This window comes from Lithobates pipiens, unplaced genomic scaffold (assembly GCF_037356315.1).
Source record: "Lithobates pipiens isolate NorthernLeopardFrog02 unplaced genomic scaffold, aLitPip1_a1.2 Scaffold_47, whole genome shotgun sequence".
Lineage (NCBI taxonomy): Eukaryota > Metazoa > Chordata > Amphibia > Anura > Ranidae > Lithobates > Lithobates pipiens.
Genome location: NW_027507871.1, coordinates 2,572,954 through 2,592,389, shown reverse-complemented (window position 1 = coordinate 2,592,389; position 19,436 = coordinate 2,572,954). Strand labels below are relative to the sequence as shown.

Here is a 19,436-nt window from a genome sequence, read left to right as displayed (position 1 = left end):
CCTGTAGTATGTCTGCAGTCTCTGATCATCTCCTGTATTATGTCTGCAGTCTCTATCATCTCCTGTATCATGTCTGCAGTCTCTGATCATCTCCTGTACTATGTCTGCAGTCTCTGATCATCTCCTGTACTATGTCTGCAGTCTCTGATCATCTCCTGTACTATGTCAGCAGTCTCTGATCATCTCCTGTATTATGTCTGCAGTCTCTGATCCTCTCCTGTACTATGTCTGCAGTCTCTGATCATCTCCTGTACTATGTCTGCAGTCTCTGATCATCGCCTGTATTATGTCTGCAGTCTCTGATCATCTCCTGTACTATGTCTGCAGTCTCTGATCATCGCCTGTATTATGTCTGCAGTCTCTGATCATCTCCTGTACTATGTCTGCAGTCTCTGATCATCTCCTGTACTATGTCTGCAGTCTCTGATCATCTCCTGTACTATGTCTGCAGTCTCTGATCATCTCCTGTATCATGTATGCAGTCTCTGATCATCTCCTGTATCATGTCTGCAGTCTCTGATCATCTCCTGTATCATGTCTGCAGTCTCTGATCATCTCCTGTACTATGTCTGCAGTCTCTGATCATCTCCTGTATCATGTCTGCAGTCTCTGATCATCTCCTGTATCATGTCTGCAGTCTCTGATCATCTCCTGTATCATGTCTGCAGTCTCTGATCATCTCCTGTATCATGTCTGCAGTCTCTGATCATCTCCTGTATCATGTCTGCAGTCTCTGATCATCTCCTGTACCATGTCTGCAGTCTCTGATCATCTCCTGTATCATGTCTGCAGTCTCTGATCATCTCCTGTATCATGTCTGCAGTCTCTGATCATCTCCTGTATCATGTCTGCAGTCTCTGATCATCTCCTGTATCATGTCTGCAGTCTCTGATCATCTCCTGTATCATGTCTGCAGTCTCTGGCCGTCTCTCTTTCCTGCATTTTTTTACCTGTTGGTATCAGGATCTATGTTGTTATATTAGTATTATATTTTCTCCCTGGGAGCTGCTGGATATGATGACTTTACCAGGCAACTAATCAGCCTCAAGCCTCGTACACACGATCGGATTGTTGGACAGCAGAGCGTCAGACTTTTGTCCGAAGGGCGTGTGCCGGGTTCTTGTCTTGCATGCTACTGTACACAATTGTCGGCCAACAAACACGAACGTAGTGACGTACTACGTGGCATTTCAGCTCTGGAGCGCCACCCTTTGCGCACCTTCTGCGAATGCTGTGTTTGGTGAGCATTGATTCGCGTGTTTGTACTTATGTGTGACGGACTTGTGTGCAGACGATACGAAAATCTGACAACAGACCGTCGTCCGCCGAAAATTTACTAGCCTGCCATCCAACAATTGTTGGCCCGAAACTTGGACAACGATTGTCTGACGGAGCGCACTAACAGTCGGATTTTAGGCCAACAGTCTCGTCTGTCACACAACTCCCTGCCGAAAATCCGATCGTGTGTACGAGGCCGAAGACGTCTACTCTGCCAGGGAGAAAATACAAGTAAATAATAAAAGTTGAGCAATCTATGAGGAGAAAGGCGGAGCTAGTATAACAATGGAAGCTCAGAGATGATTTGCAGGTGATAAGACACGCCCTCTTCTTCCAGGTATACAGGTGGAGGCGGAGTTCTGGAATCTGTCCGGCTACCCGTTCTGGGTGACGATCGGAGTCGGCGTTCTCATCCTTCTTCTAATTGTAATAATCATTGTGATTGTGGCGGCTCGCGCCCGCAGGATGGTGAGTACAGCAGACACCGATCCCTTCATTACCATCTGATTACAATGAGAAGATACATTGTATATACATACACTACATTCCCAAAAGTATTGGGACGCCTGCCTTTACACACACCACATTCCCAAAAGTATTGGGACACCTGCTTTACACACACTATATTCCCAAAAGTATTGGGACACCTGCCTTTACACGTACTTTAATGACATCCCAGTCTTAGTCCGGAAGGTTCAATATTGAGTTGGCCCTTTGCAGCTGTAACAGCTTCACCTCTTCTGGGAAGGCCGTCCACAAGGTTTAGGAGGGTGTCTATGGGAAGGTTTGACCATTCTTCCAAAAGAAAATTTGTGAGGTCAGGCACTGATGTTGGACGAGAAGGCCTGGCTCGCAGTCTCTGCTCTAATTCATCCCAAAGGTGTTCTAGTGGGTTGAGGTCAGGACTCTGTGCAGGCCAGTCACATTCCTCCACCCCCAAACTCACTCATCCATGTCTTTATGGACCTTGCTTTGTGGACTGGTCCAAATCATTTGGTGCAGGGGGGATTATGGTGGGAAGGAGGGGGGATTATTATGGGGAGAAGGGGAGATTATGGTGTGGAGGGAGGGGGATTATGGTGGAGGGGGGATTATGATGTGGGGGGAGGGGGTATTATGGTGTCAGAGGGGGGATTATGAAGTGGGGGAGGGGGAATTATGGTGTGGGGGTTGCTTTTCAGAGGTTGGGTTTGGCCCCCTTAGTTCCAGTGAAGGGAACTCTCAAGGCGTCAGCACACCAAGACATTTTGGACAATTTCATGCTCCCAACTTTGTGGGAACAATTTGGGGACGGCCCCTTCCTGTTCCAACATGACTGGGCACCAGCGCACAAAGCAAGCTCCATAAAGACATGGATGAGCGAGTTTGGGGTGGAGGAACTTGACGGGCCTGCACAGAGTCCTGCCCTCAACCCGATAGAACACCTTTGGGATCAATTAGAGCGGAGACAGCGAGCCAGGCCTTCTCGTCCAACATCAGGAGTAGGAATAGTAGGAATTTTCTATGGTGATTATCTCCATCTAGCCAGAGGCTCCCTCCACCTTCCAGTCAAAGTACCCCATTGCATCAGAATCCCCACTATACAGTAGAACCCCCCTTATATTCACAAGCCCCCCCATCACACCAAAGTCCCCCTATCACCCAGTCCCCTCTTAGCAAACCTCCCTACTTTTTTTGGCTCCAGCAGAGGGCGGGAGGTGGACAGTCCTTTTCTGAATGCTGGGATGACCCTGCATGTTGCCTGCCCTGGATCAGTGTTAACTGTTTGTGGCATTTGGGCAACCATAGTAACACCATACTAACACCATAGCAACACCATAGCAACGCCATAGCAACACCATAGCAACACCATAGTAACACCATACTAACACCATACTAACACCATAGCAACACCATAGAACACAATAGTAACACCATAGAAACACAATAGTAACACCATAGCAACACCATACTAACACCATACTAACACCATAGCAACACCATAGCAACACCATAGAAACACCATAGAAACACCATAGTAACACCATAGAAACACCATAGAACACAATAGTAACACAATAGTAACACCATAGTAACACCATAGAAACACCATAGAACACCATAGAAACACCATAGAAACACCATAGTAACACCATAGAAACACAATAGTAACACTATAGTAACACCATAGTAACACCATAGAAACACCATAGAAACATCACAGTAACACCATAGTAACACCATAGAAACATAATAGTAACACCATAGCAACCCCATACTAATGCTATAGCAACGCTATAGCAACGCCATAGCAACACCATAGTAACACCATAGCAACACCATAACAACACAATAGTAACACCATAGCAACACATAGCAACACCATAGCAACACCATAGTAACACCATAGCAACTCCATAGCAACGCCATAGCAACACCATAGTAACACCATAGAAACACAATAGTAACACCATAGCAACACCATAGCAACACCATAGCAACACCATAGAAACACAATAGCAACACCATAGTAACACAAAAGTAACACCATAGTAACACCATAGTAACACCATAGTAACCACCATAGCAACTCCATAGCAAATGCCCTAGCACGCCATAGAACACAATAGCAACACCATAGTAACACAAAAGTAACACCATAGTAACACCATAGTAACACCATAGTACCACCATAGCAACTCCATAGCAATGCCATAGCAACGCCATAGAAACACAATAGTAACACATAGCAACACCATAGTAACACCATAGCAACACCATAGAAACACCATAGCAACACCATAGTAACACAATAGTAACACCATAGTAACAACCATAGTAACACCATAGCAACTCCATAGCAACGCCATAGAAACACCATAGAAACACAATAGTAACACCATAGCAACACCATAGTAACACCATAGAAACATCACAGTAACACCATAGAAAGACCATAGCAGCACCATAGCAACACCATAGTAACACCATAGTAACACATAGTAACACTATGTGCATCTTGCCCTAGAGTGCCATTGGTTGTTATGGTGCTGGCAGCCGGCCTACTCACACCATGGTAGCTCATGACCCGGGTCCTGTGCTAGCAGCTCTCTGGAACCTGAATGGCACTCCAGTTCAGAAGTACTGAGCATGACTCCATCCTTACATTTGGAAAGGGTTAGAACCCCTGGTAGATATTTTTGCTGTCCATGAGGCCATGAAGTCTGGAAACAATTCTGCACAAAGCTTTGATGTTTTCTTTTTTTTTTTTTGCATAATTTAATTGAAAAGCCAGCTGCAGAGTTCCTGTGGCACCACCGGGGGGCATTGCAGGTGAATTGGTGAAGCTCTATTGTTTGAGTGGAAAGAAAAGCAACCAATCGGATGCTTCTCTCAGCAGAGGTAGTGAGACTGTAGGAGCTCCCTGTTAGAAATCACGGGGGCCCCATACAGCCTACCTGACAGGGCCCCTGCCAGCCCAAAGTGACTGAGAACAAAGTGCCTTTCTCTATAGATGAATGACTAGGAAACGCTCTGAGGCTTCCTACTCCTTCACAAACAGAAGCGTAGTAAACAATTTACTATGCTTCAGCAACTAATGGATACAGGAGTGATTGGTACCGATCACTCGTTGTGTTTATTTAGGAAAGGAAGGGGTCAGTAAATGACATCCCACAGGGGGTTCTGGACAGCAGAAGGAAGAGGTGTATGTACAAGAACCAATCCCCCCACAGTGCAGCCGGAGGGGGAAAGAAGAGGAGGAGCCGGCAGCACCGCAGGGGGAGGGAGAGGAGGATCGGCGTCTGCAATATGGCAGTATAGCCAGCCCTCCTGCTCAGCAGGTCCCCTCTTTTGAAGTGATGGGGCCCGGGCCCACTACGGAGGGCCGGCCTGTACTGTCTTATGAGTGGCCCTGGAGACAGCCAATGGTAAATGGCTTCAAACCTGCTTGGGACGCACAAAGCTCTATAGTCAGACAAAAAGATTAACAAAAAAACGAATAAACCCCCCAAAAAAAAGTAAACACGCACGGACTCGATGGACCCCTCGGTCTTTTTCTACATTTCTGCTGGCGGGGGATGTGACTGCAGTTGGCTGATGGTACTTGTGTTGGCTCGCCATCGCCACCTTCTGACTGAAAGTGAAACGCCAATTTCTTTTCAGAATAGAGCCAAAAGTATACTGTTCCCAATTTGTATTTAAAGGGCCAGTTCACCTTTCCAAAAGAAAAAAAAGATGTTAATTAGCCAAGACGTACCTGTGACCTGAGTACAAAACTGTCTAAATGGCACCACGGCCCAGCGGGTGGATATGTGCCCCCTCCCCCCCCATCAGCGCAGGAACAACAAGCATGCCAATTTGTTTAAACCTGCGCATGCCCGATGTACTCTCTCACATGAAAACCAGAGCAATCATTCTTGTGCTGATGGAGCCCATGTCCTGTGCCAGGGAAGAGGGGGTGAGGGGTGAGTGGGGGGTGGAAGAGGGGGTGAGGGGTGGATAGGGGTGTTAGAGGGGGTGAGGGGTGGGTAGGAGGTTGAAGAGGGGGTGTGGGTGGGAGGGGGGTGGAAGAGGGGGTGAGGGGTGGGTGGAGGGTTGAGAGGGGGTGAAGAGTGGGTGGGGGAGGAAGAGAGGGTGATTAGTGGGTAGGGGGTGTTAGAGGGGGTGAGGGTGGGTGGGGGACGGAAGAGGGGGTGAAGAGTGGGTGGGGGGTGGAAGAGAGGGTGATTAGTGGGTAGGGGGGTTAGAGGGGGTGAGGGGTGGGTGGGGGACGGAAGAGGGGGTGAGGAGTGGGTGGGGTCAGTAGTATGTAATGTATAGAGTGCAGGGGTCAGTAGTAGGTAACAAACGAGTGCAGGTGTGAGGAGTATGTAATGTGCAGAGTACAGGGGTCAGAAGTATGTAATGTATAGAGTGCAGGTGTGGGAGTATGTAATGTATATAGTGCAGGTGTGGGGAGTATGTAATGTATAGAGTGCAGGGGTCAGGAGTAGGTAACAAACGGAGTGCAGGTGTGAGGAGTATGTAATGTACAGAGTACAGGGGTCAGGAGTATGTAATGTATAGAGTGCAGGTGTGGGGAGTATGTAATGTATAGAGTGCAGGTGTGGGGAGTATGTAATGTATAGAGTGCAGGGGTCAGGAGTATGTAATGTATAGAGTGCAGGGGTCAGGAGTACAGTATGTAATCCACAGTATGCAGGTGATAGAGAGGCATCATGCCTCTCCTTGGCCTCCCATAGATCCCTTTAATCTTGGAGGCCATGTCCACATTTACCAGCAACCAAATTCCCTCTATAGCCCTTTACCCAGCACAGTACCCATCACTCACCAGACAAAGACCCCCAACCACAGATTACAGTTCATGAGACTCTCTCCGTGTCCCCCAACAACAGGAAACCCTCAGAGCGTCTGGCTAAGAGCGAGAGGGACGGAGACCTGGAGGGGACAATCTTCCTCAGCCTTGTTCTATGAGATGCACACAGTCTGGGCAGGGAGCTCTGATAGGGGCCACCCAAAGGCAGCCATTGCAGGACATCCCTCCTCCCCCAATGGGGTCCGGGCCCAGTACAGGAAGGCTGCCTGTACCCACCTATCGGGGACCCTGGTCTAAGCCACTGTTCGGCCCACCTAGACCCCCGTCTTATGATGATTCTTGTTATTCTGAGTGCTGTCTGTTCTTTTTTTGCAGCGGCGAGCCCGGAAGAGAGCATGGCTGATCCAGAATATACACCAACAGAAGAGGTGCGTGTGCGGGGGGTAAGTATACAACACTCAGGGGTATTTATTAGAAGACGCTCATCAGTGAGCCGGACAGGAGGACCCACCGCATATCAGCAGATCACCGAGACATCATTATACTAGATACACCACATCTACGGGCCTTCCTTTATCTAGATACACCACGTCTACGGGCCTTCCTTTATCTAGATACACCACGTCTACGGGCCTTCCTTTATCTAGATACACCACGTCTACGGGCCTTCCTTTATCTAGATACACCACGTCTACGGGCCTTCCTTTATCTAGATACACCACGTCTACGGACCTTCCTTTATCTAGATACACCACGTCTACGGACCTTCCTTTATCTAGATACACCACATCTACGGGCCTTCCTTTATCTAGATACACCACGTCTACGGGCCTTCCTTTATCTAGATACACCACGTCTACGGGCCTTCCTTTATCTACATACACCACGTCTACGGGCCTTCCTTTATCTAGATACACCACATCTACGGGCCTTCCTTTATCTAGATACACCACGTCTACGGGCCTTCCTTTATCTAGATACACCACGTCTACGGGCCTTCCTTTATCTACATACACCACGTCTACGGGCCTTCCTTTATCTACATACACCATGTCTACGGGCCTTCCTTTATCTAGATACACCACTTCTACGGGCCTTCCTTTATCTAGATACACCACGTCTACGGGCCTTCCTTTATCTACATACACCACGTTTACGGGCCTTCCTTTATCTAGATACACCACGTCTATGAGCCTTCCTTTATCTAGATACACCACATCTACAGGCCTTCCTTTATCTACATACACCACATCTACAGGCCTTCCTTTATCCAGATACACCACGTCTACGGGCCTTCCTTTATCTACATACACCACATCTACGGGCCTTCCTTTATCTAGATACACCACGTCTACGGGCCTTCCTTTATCTACATACACCACGTCTACGGGCCTTCCTTTATCTAGATACACCACGTCTACGGACCTTCCTTTATCTAGATACACCACATCTACAGGCCTTCCTTTATCCAGATACACCACGTCTACGGGCCTTCCTTTATCTAGATACACCACGTCTACGGGCCTTCCTTTATCTACATACACCACTTCTACGGGCCTTCCTTTATCTAGATACACCACTTCTACGGGCCTTCCTTTATCTAGATACACCACGTCTACGGGCCTTCCATTATCTAGATACACCACATCTACGGGCCTTCCTTTATCTACATACACCACATCTACAGGCCTTCCTTTATCCAGATACACCACGTCTACGGGCCTTCCTTTATCTAGATACACCACGTCTACGGGCCTTCCTTTATCTACCTACACCACGTCTACGGGCCTTCCTTTATCTAGATACACCACGTCTACGGGCCTTCCTTTATCTACATACACCACGTCTACGGGCCTTCCTTTATCTACATACACCACATCTACGGGCCTTCCTTTATCTAGATACACCACGTCTACGGGCCTTCCTTTATCTACATACACCACATCTACGGGCCTTCCTTTATCTAGATACACCACGTCTACGGGCCTTCCTTTATCTACATACACCACGTCTACGGGCCTTCCTTTATCTAGATACACCACGTCTACGGACCTTCCTTTATCTAGATACACCACATCTACAGGCCTTCCTTTATCTACATACACCACATCTACAGGCCTTCCTTTATCCAGATACACCACGTCTACGGGCCTTCCTTTATCTACATACACCACATCTACGGGCCTTCCTTTATCTAGATACACCACGTCTACGGGCCTTCCTTTATCTACATACACCACGTCTACGGGCCTTCCTTTATCTAGATACACCACGTCTACGGACCTTCCTTTATCTAGATACACCACATCTACAGGCCTTCCTTTATCTACATACACCACATCTACAGGCCTTCCTTTATCCAGATACACCACGTCTACGGGCCTTCCTTTATCTACATACACCACGTCTACGGGCCTTCCTTTATCTAGATACACAACGTCTATGGACCTTCCTTTATCTACATACACCACGTCTACGGGCCTTCCTTTATCTAGATACACCACATCTACGAGCCTTCCTTTATCTAGACACACCACGTCTACGGGCCTTCCTTTATCTAGACACACCACGTCTACGGGCCTTCCTTTATCTAGATACACCACGTCTACGGGCCTTCCTTTATCTAGATACACCATGTCCACGGGCCTTCCTTTATCTAGATACACCACGTCTACGAGCCTTCCTTTATCTAGATACACCACGTCTACGGGCCTTCCTTTATCTAGATACACCACGTCTACGGGCCTTCCTTTATCTAGATACACCACATCTACGGGCCTTCCTTTATCTAGATACACCACGTCTACGGGCCTTCCTTTATCTAGATACACCACGTCTACGGGCCTTCCTTTATCCAGATACACCACGTCTACGGGCCTTCCTTTATCCAGATAGACCACGTCTACGGACCTTCCTTTATCCAGATACACCACGTCTACGGGCCTTCCTTTATCCAGATACACCACGTCTACGGGCCTTCCTTTATCTAGATACACCACGTCTACGGACCTTCCTTTATCCAGATACACCACGTCTACGGGCCTTCCTTTATCTAGATACACCATGTCTACGGGCCTTCCTTTATCTAGATACACCACGTCTACGGGCCTTCCTTTATCAAGATACACCACGTCTACGGGCCTTCCTTTATCTAGATACACCACGTCTACGGGCCTTCCTTTATCTAGATACACCACGTCTACGGGCCTTCCTTTATCCAGATACACCACATCTACGGGCCTTCCTTTATCAAGATACACGTCTACGGGCCTTCCTTTATCTAGATACACCACGTCTACGGGCCTTCCTTTATCTAGATACACCACGTCTACGGGCCTTCCTTTATCAAGATACACCACGTCTACGGGCCTTCCTTTATCTAGATACACCACGTCTACGGGCCTTCCTTTATCTAGATACACCACGTCTACGGACCTTCCTTTATCCAGATACACCACGTCTACGGGCCTTCCTTTATCTAGATACACCACGTCTACGGGCCTTCCTTTATCTAGATACACCACGTCTACGGGCCTTCCTTTATCTAGATACACCACATCTACGGGCCTTCCTTTATCCAGATACACCACGTCTACGGACCTTCCTTTATCTAGATACACCACGTCTACGGGCCTTCCTTTATCTAGATACACCACGTCTACGGGACTTCCTTTATCTAGATACACCACGTCTACGGGCCTTCCTTTATCCAGATACACCACGTCTACGGGCCTTCCTTTATCTAGATACACCACGTCTACGGGACTTCCTTTATCCAGATACACCACGTCTACGGGCCTTCCTTTATCCAGATACACCACGTCTACGGGCCTTCCTTTATATAGATACACCACGTCTACGGGCCTTCCTTTATCTAGATACACCACGTGTACGGACCTTCCTTTATCTAGATACACCAAGTCTACGGGCCTTCCTTTATCTAGATACACCACGTCTACGGGCCTTACTTTATCTAGATACACCACGTCTACGGACCTTCCTTTATCCAGATACACCACGTCTACGGGCCTTCCTTTATCCAGATACACCACGTCTACGGGGCCTTCCTTTATCTAGATACACCACGTCTACGGGCCTTCCTTTATCTAGATACACCACATCTACGGGCCTTCCTTTATCCAGATACACCACATCTACGGGCCTTCCTTTATCTAGATACACCACATCTACGGGCCTTCCTTTATCTAGATACACCACGTCTACGGGCCTTCCTTTATCTAGATACACCACATCTACGGGCCTTCCTTTATCCAGATACACCACATCTACGGGGCCTTCCTTTATCTAGATACACCACATCTACGGGGCCTTCCTTTATCTAGATACACCACGTCTACGGGCCTTCCTTTATCCAGATACACCACGTCTACGGGGCCTTCCTTTATCTAGATACACCACATCTACGGGCCTTCCTTTATCTAGATACACCACATCTACGGGCCTTCCTTTATCCAGATACACCACATCTACGGGCCTTCCTTTATCTAGATACACCACATCTACGGGCCTTCCTTTATCTAGATACACCACGTCTACGGGCCTTCCTTTATCTAGATACACCACATCTACGGGCCTTCCTTTATCCAGATACACCACATCTACGGGGCCTTCCTTTATCTAGATACACCACATCTACGGGGCCTTCCTTTATCTAGATACACCACGTCTACGGGCCTTCCTTTATCCAGATACACCACATCTACGGGCCTTCCTTTATCTAGATACACCACGTCTATGGGCCTTCCTTTATCTAGATACACCACATCTACGGGCCTTCCTTTCTCTAGATACACCACGTCTACAGGCCTTCCTTTATCTATATACACCACGTCTACAGGCCTTCCCTTATCTAGATAGCAACTCACCTCCTCATAGGAGGTAAGTAGATTGGTTTGGCAAGAACGATTCTTCATGAATCCATGCTGATTACTGCTAATGACACCGTTCTGTGGGATGGGATGTATTGGCTAATGCCTTCATTTAATTTGCTCTTAAAGCAAACCCATCTCTCCTCCGTGTTCTTTGTTCCTATGATTGTATCCCAGTTTATGCCTCTAGTAAGGTTCGTAGTTTAGGGAAGTTGGCTCTTTTGAAATTCAGTGTCTTTGTATTCTCCTTATGTTTCCTATTTGTGCGATTGATACTGAAGCCAATTGACCTGTGATCGCTGTTCCCTAAATTGCCCCGTATTTCCTCATCTGTGATCAGGTCTGTATTGCTGGTAATCAGTAGATCCAGTAACGCTTTATAGTCCAGCTGATTGTTTTTGGGCACCGAGAACTCGCCGATCGTGTTCAGTGTTGGGTTTTTATTGTAGAAATAAAGGAGGAGAACAGTCCCGCCCCCTTTATGCCCTCACCTTCAACCATTCCTAACACTTCTCACCTGAGCTGGAAAACTTAACCCAACCTCTAAAATGAACCTGTAATGTTCAACCTCCTCCAAAAAACGTAACAGTTACCCCTAACCCAACTCTGGAATAAAGTTGGGCCTTAACGCCCCTAACACTTAATAATACCCCAAGGGCTCATTCACATTAGTGGTTGGGGGCAGTAGAACCCGCACACATTATTCAGACTGGACGATGGCTCCCCAAGTTACTGAGTACCCCGACGGGCAAATACTGAGAACTCTGATGTAAGGGGGGGGCTTTGGTGGCAGAAACCACTTTACACCAAGTCCACTGCGCTCCCCCTTAAATTAAAATTGCCGAGTGTTCGGCTTTGGCTCGAAGAAAGGTGGCAACCATACCCCCCCCTAGAACCCCCAACAGTATCTCACAATGCCCCCTACCTAGATTTTGCTGTGCACTCCCGGCTACCAAAGTGCCTCTATAAAGCCCCGGGCCTCCTGAAAAGCCCACAGCCACCTCCAGAGACCCCAATCCCACAAATGCCCCCCAGCTCCCTTACAGGGCCACCCAGACCCATCTGGAGCCTTCCAACATTTCCATACTTAATTGTATTCCCATACTTTTATTGGGTTAGGGCCAGTCAACCTCCTATAGTGGTCCACCCTGCCCCCCTAACTCCCACAGTGTCCCCCCATGCCCAGCAGTGCCCCCTAATTCCCATTGTGCCCTCCAGTACCCTAAGAGCCATCAACTCCCACAGTGCGATATAGCTCCCAGCCGTGCCTCCTAGTTTGCTGCAGAGCCTCCACCCCCCCCCCCCCCTCCCCATGGATCTCAGTGTTTCACAGTGCCCACCCCTCCCCCTCCAGTTCCTGCAGTGCACTCCAGGCTACCCCAGTGCCTCTGTAAAGCCCCCAGTGTCCTTGAGAGACCCAAAGCCTTCCAACATTTTAATACATATTTTGTATTTCTATTCATTTATTGTGTTAGTGTCATCCAACCTCTTTGAGTGGTCCTCTGTGTCCCCCAACCTCCCACAGTGCCCTTCAGCCCTCTGCAGTACCCCCCAGCTTGCTGCAGAGCTTACTGCCCGTTGCAGTGCCCCCCAACCTCCAACAGAGTCTCATAGTGCCCCCCACATTCCACCCTACCACAGTACCCCTGTAAATCCCCCAGCATCCTGGAGACACCCCCAGCCCCTTGCATAGACCCCACCCCCCACAGTTGTCCCCTGCTCCCTCCAGAATCCAAATATTTGACATTTTGTGTATTAGTATACCTTTGATGTATTAGTGCCAACTAACCTCCTATAGTGGTCCACCCTACCCCCCAATTCCCACAGTGCCCTCCATGCCCGCTGCAGCACCCCCTAACTTGCAGCAGAGCCTCCAGCCTTTCATAGTGCACCCCAACCTCCAACAGTATCTCACAGTGCCCCTCCCCCAGTCCCTGCAGTGCACTCCAGTCTACCACAATGTTGCTGTAAAGCCCCCCGTCTCCTAGAGACCCCCAGCTCCCCCAGTTGCCCCCAGCTCCCTCCAGAATCCCATAGCGAGCCACATATTTTCATATTATGTATACTTATACTTTTGTTGTGTTGGTGCCACCAACCTCCTACAGTGGTCCACCAGCCCCCCGATCTCCCACAGTGCCCCAGGGGCCCCTGAGAGCCTTTAGCCCACACACAGAGCCCCCCCAACCCCCCACATATTTTGTATTACCATAGTATAAACGTTTTTATAGAGTTGGGGCATGGAGGGTTCGTGGGTTTGGGTTGAGGACCCTTGGCATAGATATTTTTGGGGGTTTCATTCTGCTTGGACCTTTTCATTTTGTTTTTCTGGCAAAAGTCGTGAATTTCTCTTCTTCTCTCTTTCTCAGGTTTCCAATCCAGCGACTGAAGGAAAACGTCTGAGCGCTTTCCGAAGAAAGTTCCAATAATTGTTATGAGGACACAATTGTATTGCCAAGCAGGCTGGCTCTCCATAAATGGCCTAGAGGGGGCACCATCTTCCCTGCACAGGCTGCCAGCCGGTTGATCCCACCAGGAACATGCGACTTCCTGTATTCTGCGATCTGCTTTCTGTACTCGATGTGTAAATTGTCCTGCAGGGAATTACTCAGCGGATCTCCGGTTGCCATAGAACTGCTAATCCTATAAATAAGAAAACGATGATTAGAACAACACGCAATTCCTCACTACTATGTGAGACCGCTTCCCGCGGCGCGCTTTTCATCGCATTGTACCCCGCCGAGAGACACGCTGTATATAGTCACATTCACCCTTCCAATACCAGAATCTGTTAGAATGTTGATCCAATCAAATCCGTGTGTAGATATAGGGCTAATTCACACAGAAAAACGATATATTGCATGCTCCCAGTTCACACCAATGCACTGCACTGGTCAGCGCTGGTCAGCACTGGTCTGCGCTGGTCTGCGCTGGTCTGCGCTGGTCTGCACTGGTCTGCGCTGGTCTGCGCTGGTCTGCGCTGGTCTGCGCTGGTCTGCACTGGTCAGCGCTGGTCAGCACTGGTCTGCGCTGGTCTGCGCTGGTCTGCGCTGGTCTGCAGTGCTGAGACAAGGTCATCCAGAGCCCAGGGATTTCCCTTGCTGGAATCCCCCCTCCCAGCACAAATCTTACCCCCCATCCCCCAAATTTAAGTGCCCCCCCCCCAAAAAAAAAATCACTTCTCCTAGCACAAATTATCTACCCCTAAAATTGCTACTCCCAATAACCCCACTGCAAATGCAGTTCCCAAATCATCCCTCCTAGCACAAATCTTCTTCCCCCCATTCCTTCTCCCATTGCATACCCCCCGATTTTCCCCTCCTAGAACACAACTTACTTCCTGCTGCCCCCCAAATCCCCCTTTCTAACACAAATCCCCTCCCCCAATTTCCTTGTGGTGCCCTCCACCTCTCATGATACCACAGTGCCCAGGGCAGCCGTCCCTCCTGCCCACCCCTTGTCCAGGCCCTGAGCACTGACCAGCGCTGGTCTGCACTGGTCAGCACTGGTCTGCGCTGGTCTGCATTTGTCACCGCTGGTCTGCGCTGGTCTGCACTGGTCTGCATTGGTCACCGCTGGTCTGCACTGGTCACCGCTGGTCTGCGCTGGTCACCGCTGGTCTGCGCTGGTCTGCGCTGGTCTGCTCTGGTCTGCGCTGGTCAGCACTGGTCAGCGCTGGTCTGCATTGGTCAGCGCTGGTCTGCATTGGTCAGCGCTGGTCATCGCTGGTCTGCACTGGTCTGCACTGGTCTGCACTGGTCAGCGCTGGTCTGCATTGGTCAGCGCTGGTCATCGTTGGGCTGTGCTGGTCTGCGCTGGTCAGCGCTGGTCTGCGCTGGTCTGCGCTGGTCTGCGCTGGTCAGCACTGGTCTGCGCTGGTCTACATTGGTTAGCGCTGATCATCGCTGGTCTGCGCTGGTCTGCACTGGTCTGCGCTGGTCTGCACTGGTCTGCACTGGTCAGCGCTGGTCTGCACTGGTCAGCGCTGGGCTGCGCTGGTCTGCACTGGTCTGCACTGGTCAGCGCTGGTCTGCATTGGTCAGCGCTGGTCATCGCTGGGCTGCGCTGGTCTGCACTGGTCTGCATTGGTCAGCGCTGGTCTACGGCAGTCAGCGCTGGTCTGCACTGGTCTGCAGTGCTGAGACAAGGTCATCCAGAGCCCAGGGATTTCCCTTGCTGGAATCCCCCCTCCCAGCACAAATCTTACCCCCCATCCCCCAAATTTAAGTGCCCCCCCCCCAAAAAAAAAATCACTTCTCCTAGCACAAATTATCTACCCCTAAAATTGCTACTCCCAATAACCCCACTGCAAATGCAGTTCCCAAATCATCCCTCCTAGCACAAATCTTCTTCCCCCCATTCCTTCTCCCATTGCATACCCCCCGATTTTCCCCTCCTAGAACACAACTTACTTCCTGCTGCCCCCCAAATCCCCCTTTCTAACACAAATCCCCTCCCCCAATTTCCTTGTGGTGCCCTCCACCTCTCATGATACCACAGTGCCCAGGGCAGCCGTCCCTCCTGCCCACCCCTTGTCCAGGCCCTGAGCACTGACCAGCGCTGGTCTGCACTGGTCAGCACTGGTCTGCGCTGGTCTGCATTTGTCACCGCTGGTCTGCGCTGGTCTGCACTGGTCTGCATTGGTCACCGCTGGTCTGCACTGGTCACCGCTGGTCTGCGCTGGTCACCGCTGGTCTGCGCTGGTCTGCGCTGGTCTGCTCTGGTCTGCGCTGGTCAGCACTGGTCAGCGCTGGTCTGCATTGGTCAGCGCTGGTCTGCATTGGTCAGCGCTGGTCATCGCTGGTCTGCACTGGTCTGCACTGGTCTGCACTGGTCAGCGCTGGTCTGCATTGGTCAGCGCTGGTCATCGTTGGGCTGTGCTGGTCTGCGCTGGTCAGCGCTGGTCTGCGCTGGTCTGCGCTGGTCTGCGCTGGTCAGCACTGGTCTGCGCTGGTCTACATTGGTTAGCGCTGATCATCGCTGGTCTGCGCTGGTCTGCACTGGTCTGCGCTGGTCTGCACTGGTCTGCACTGGTCAGCGCTGGTCTGCACTGGTCAGCGCTGGGCTGCGCTGGTCTGCACTGGTCTGCACTGGTCAGCGCTGGTCTGCATTGGTCAGCGCTGGTCATCGCTGGGCTGCGCTGGTCTGCACTGGTCTGCATTGGTCAGCGCTGGTCTACGGCAGTCAGCGCTGGTCTGCACTGGTCTGCAGTGCTGAGACAAGGTCATCCAGAGCCCAGGGATTTCCCTTGCTGGAATCCCCCCTCCCAGCACAAATCTTACCCCCCCATCCCCCCAATTTAAGTGCCCCCCCCAAAAAAAAATCACTTCTCCTAGCACAAATTATCTACCCCTAAAATTGCTACTCCCAATAACCCCATTGCAAATGCAGTTCCCAAATCATCCCTCCTAGCACAAATCTTCTTCCCCCCATTCCTTCTCCCATTGCATACCCCCCGATTTTCCCCTCCTAGAACAAAACTTACTTCCTGCTGCCCCCCAAATCCCCCTTTCCAACACAAATCCCCTCCCCCAATTTCCTTGTGGTGCCCTCCACCTCTCATGATACCACAGTGCCCAGGGCAGCCGTCCCTCCTGCCCACCCCTTGTCCCGGCCCTGAGCACTGATCAGCGCTGGTCTGCACTGGTCTGCACTGGTCAGCACTGGTCTGCATTAATTACCACTGGTCTGCTTTTGCCTGCACTGGGAAAAAACAGTAACATTGCGCATTTTACCACTTGGTGGTCCAACGCGTTCCAATGCAACAAAGTGACTGTTCAATAATAAGTTCCCCCAACATTTCCTCCCCCGATATGTGGCTGCTGTACCGTGTACTTGTATGAAGAAGTCTCCTCTTCTCCTTCTCGTATTGCTTCCTTTCTGTGAAATCCGTGGTGATCCTGCCAGTCCCTCTGCTTTCCTATTATAAACTGACCACACTAGGCTGAGTGAGTGCACATCCATCCCAGCGTGGTCGGTGCTCAGGTCTTGCTCCCAGTCCTCCGATGGTCAGAATTGTGCTGACATGCCCCCCACCCCTCCCCCGCCCACACATTCTCTAGGGGGATCAGTGTACTGCTGTATCTCCTCCCCCAGCTCTCTAAGCCTCTTATGCCGCTGAGAACAGAGGTCAGGTAATCACTTATAAAATAAAAAGTATTTATAATGTTTTTATATCTAAACACAAATGTTTTGCCTTTCATTTCTATTTTAAGCTGGATGGGTTGTTGTACAAGGAAGGTGTAAGTCATGTATGTGCTGTGAATGAGCCCACAGAGTATTTGTAAACCCAATTCATAAAATGTCATTAGTATTAACATGTTACAATGTTTCAAATGTGTTTTTAATACTTCTAAATCTGCAGCTTTTCTTAAAATAATACTTGTTGATCCCGCCATGAAGGTCCTTGTGCTGCAGGCACTTCCTGTTATAGGGTGACAACAGCCTGACCGCGGTCTTACAACTGCACCCCTGTGTTGTCCCCATAGCTGAACCGAGGGGAAGGGGGAGCAGGGGGGGCATGTGCCCCCCGGGCACCGCCTTGAGAGGAGTTTTGCCATTGGTGTCGATCCTCCTGCAGCAGCTGAGAGCCCGCCTCTCCTCCTCCTCCTCCAGCCGGCATTCAGCTGCTGCAGGAGAGAAATGCAGTCGATCAGTAAATGCCCCTCCTGTCCATGCCCCTTCTTCATCTTCTGCTGCCCCCCCCCCCCCAGTTTGCTCCCCTGGTCCCTCCACAGCGTTGCCAGTCCCCCCCCCTCTACTCAGGATGAGTGGGGGGAGGGGCTGGTAAATATGTAATTTACTGACCCCTTCCTTTTCTAAATGAACACTGTGAGCGATCGGCACTGATGGAGATGTCAAGCAGATGAGCCGACATGCATTAGGTTGCCAAATTCCACTACTGTTACCATCAAGAATCCCACAAAGCCAACGCCGGAGTCCAGAAAAACAAGATGTGACCGCAAAGAGGTCGCAGAAGATCAGCAGCACTAAGATACAACGCAGGGTAACAAAAAAAAGGCGAAAACCGGATTTTCTATAAGAAAACGATGATTGTTTATGATGATATCAGAGATTCTGCAAACTCCATGACATCCAATTAGGGATTTCACCGACTTTAATCTCCTCTTCTGTGTACCCCAATAAATAGAACATTCCCAGGATCCTCTTCTCTGTGTCTTCTTATTCTTATCAGTAAAAAGAGGAGAGACCAATGGAGTCATCATACCGGAGAAATACCCCGTAGTGCCAGGGATTGCCTCCTATTGTTTTATTATACAGTGGTGTGAAAAAGTGTTTGCCCCTTTCCTCATTTCCTGTTCCTTTGCATGTTTGTCACACTTAAAGTGGAAGTAAACCCACTTTTTTAACTTTTACCTACAGGAAAGCCTATAATAAGGCTTACCTGTAGGTAAAAAAAATATCTCCTAAACCTGTACGGTTTAGGAGATATTCCCCTCGGTATGCGCCGCTGACTGCAGCGGCGCATGCGCACAAGGGGGTTCTCTCCGCGAAAATCCGGCAGCGCTCGTCCGGCCGGATTTAAATCTCCCGCGCGCATGCGCGGGAGTGACGATATCGCGGCTCCGGCCACTCACAGCGCCGGAGCCGCGATACCCGGAAGAGACGCCGAGGGAGCATGTCGGCTTCCTCGGCGTGGATCGGGCGAGATGTCGGGGCCTCGTTCTAAGGTAAGTATTTCATAATGAGCTAGTATGCGGTGCATACTAGCTCATTATGCCTTTTGCTTTGCAGGTTTAAAAAAAAAAAAAAAAAAAATGCGGGTTTACTACCGCTTTAAGTGTTTCGGAACATCAAACCAATTTAAACAATAGTCAAGGACAACACAAGTAAACACAAAATGCAATTTGTAAATGAAGGTGTTTATTATTAAAGGTGAAAAAAAATCCAAACCATCATGGCCCTGTGTGAAAAAGTGATTGCCCCCTAAACCTAATAACTGGTTGGGCCACCCT

At 49.7% G+C, this 19,436-nt stretch overlaps 1 protein-coding gene across 1 annotated transcript in view; it reads left to right on the top strand.

The window, feature by feature from the left end:
• The window catches only part of LOC143956939 (T-cell surface glycoprotein CD4-like), an 81,540-nt gene extending 62,917 nt beyond the window's left edge, over positions 1-18,623 (top strand). The window contains exons 8-10 of the mRNA XM_077467111.1: positions 1,616-1,746; positions 6,950-7,017; positions 13,830-18,623. Of these exons, the coding sequence (XP_077323237.1) occupies positions 1,616-1,746; positions 6,950-7,017; positions 13,830-13,863 (233 nt within the window). The 3' untranslated portion in view covers positions 13,864-18,623. The remainder of the gene's footprint in view (positions 1-1,615; positions 1,747-6,949; positions 7,018-13,829) is intronic.
• The last annotated feature ends 813 nt before the right edge of the window (positions 18,624-19,436 follow it).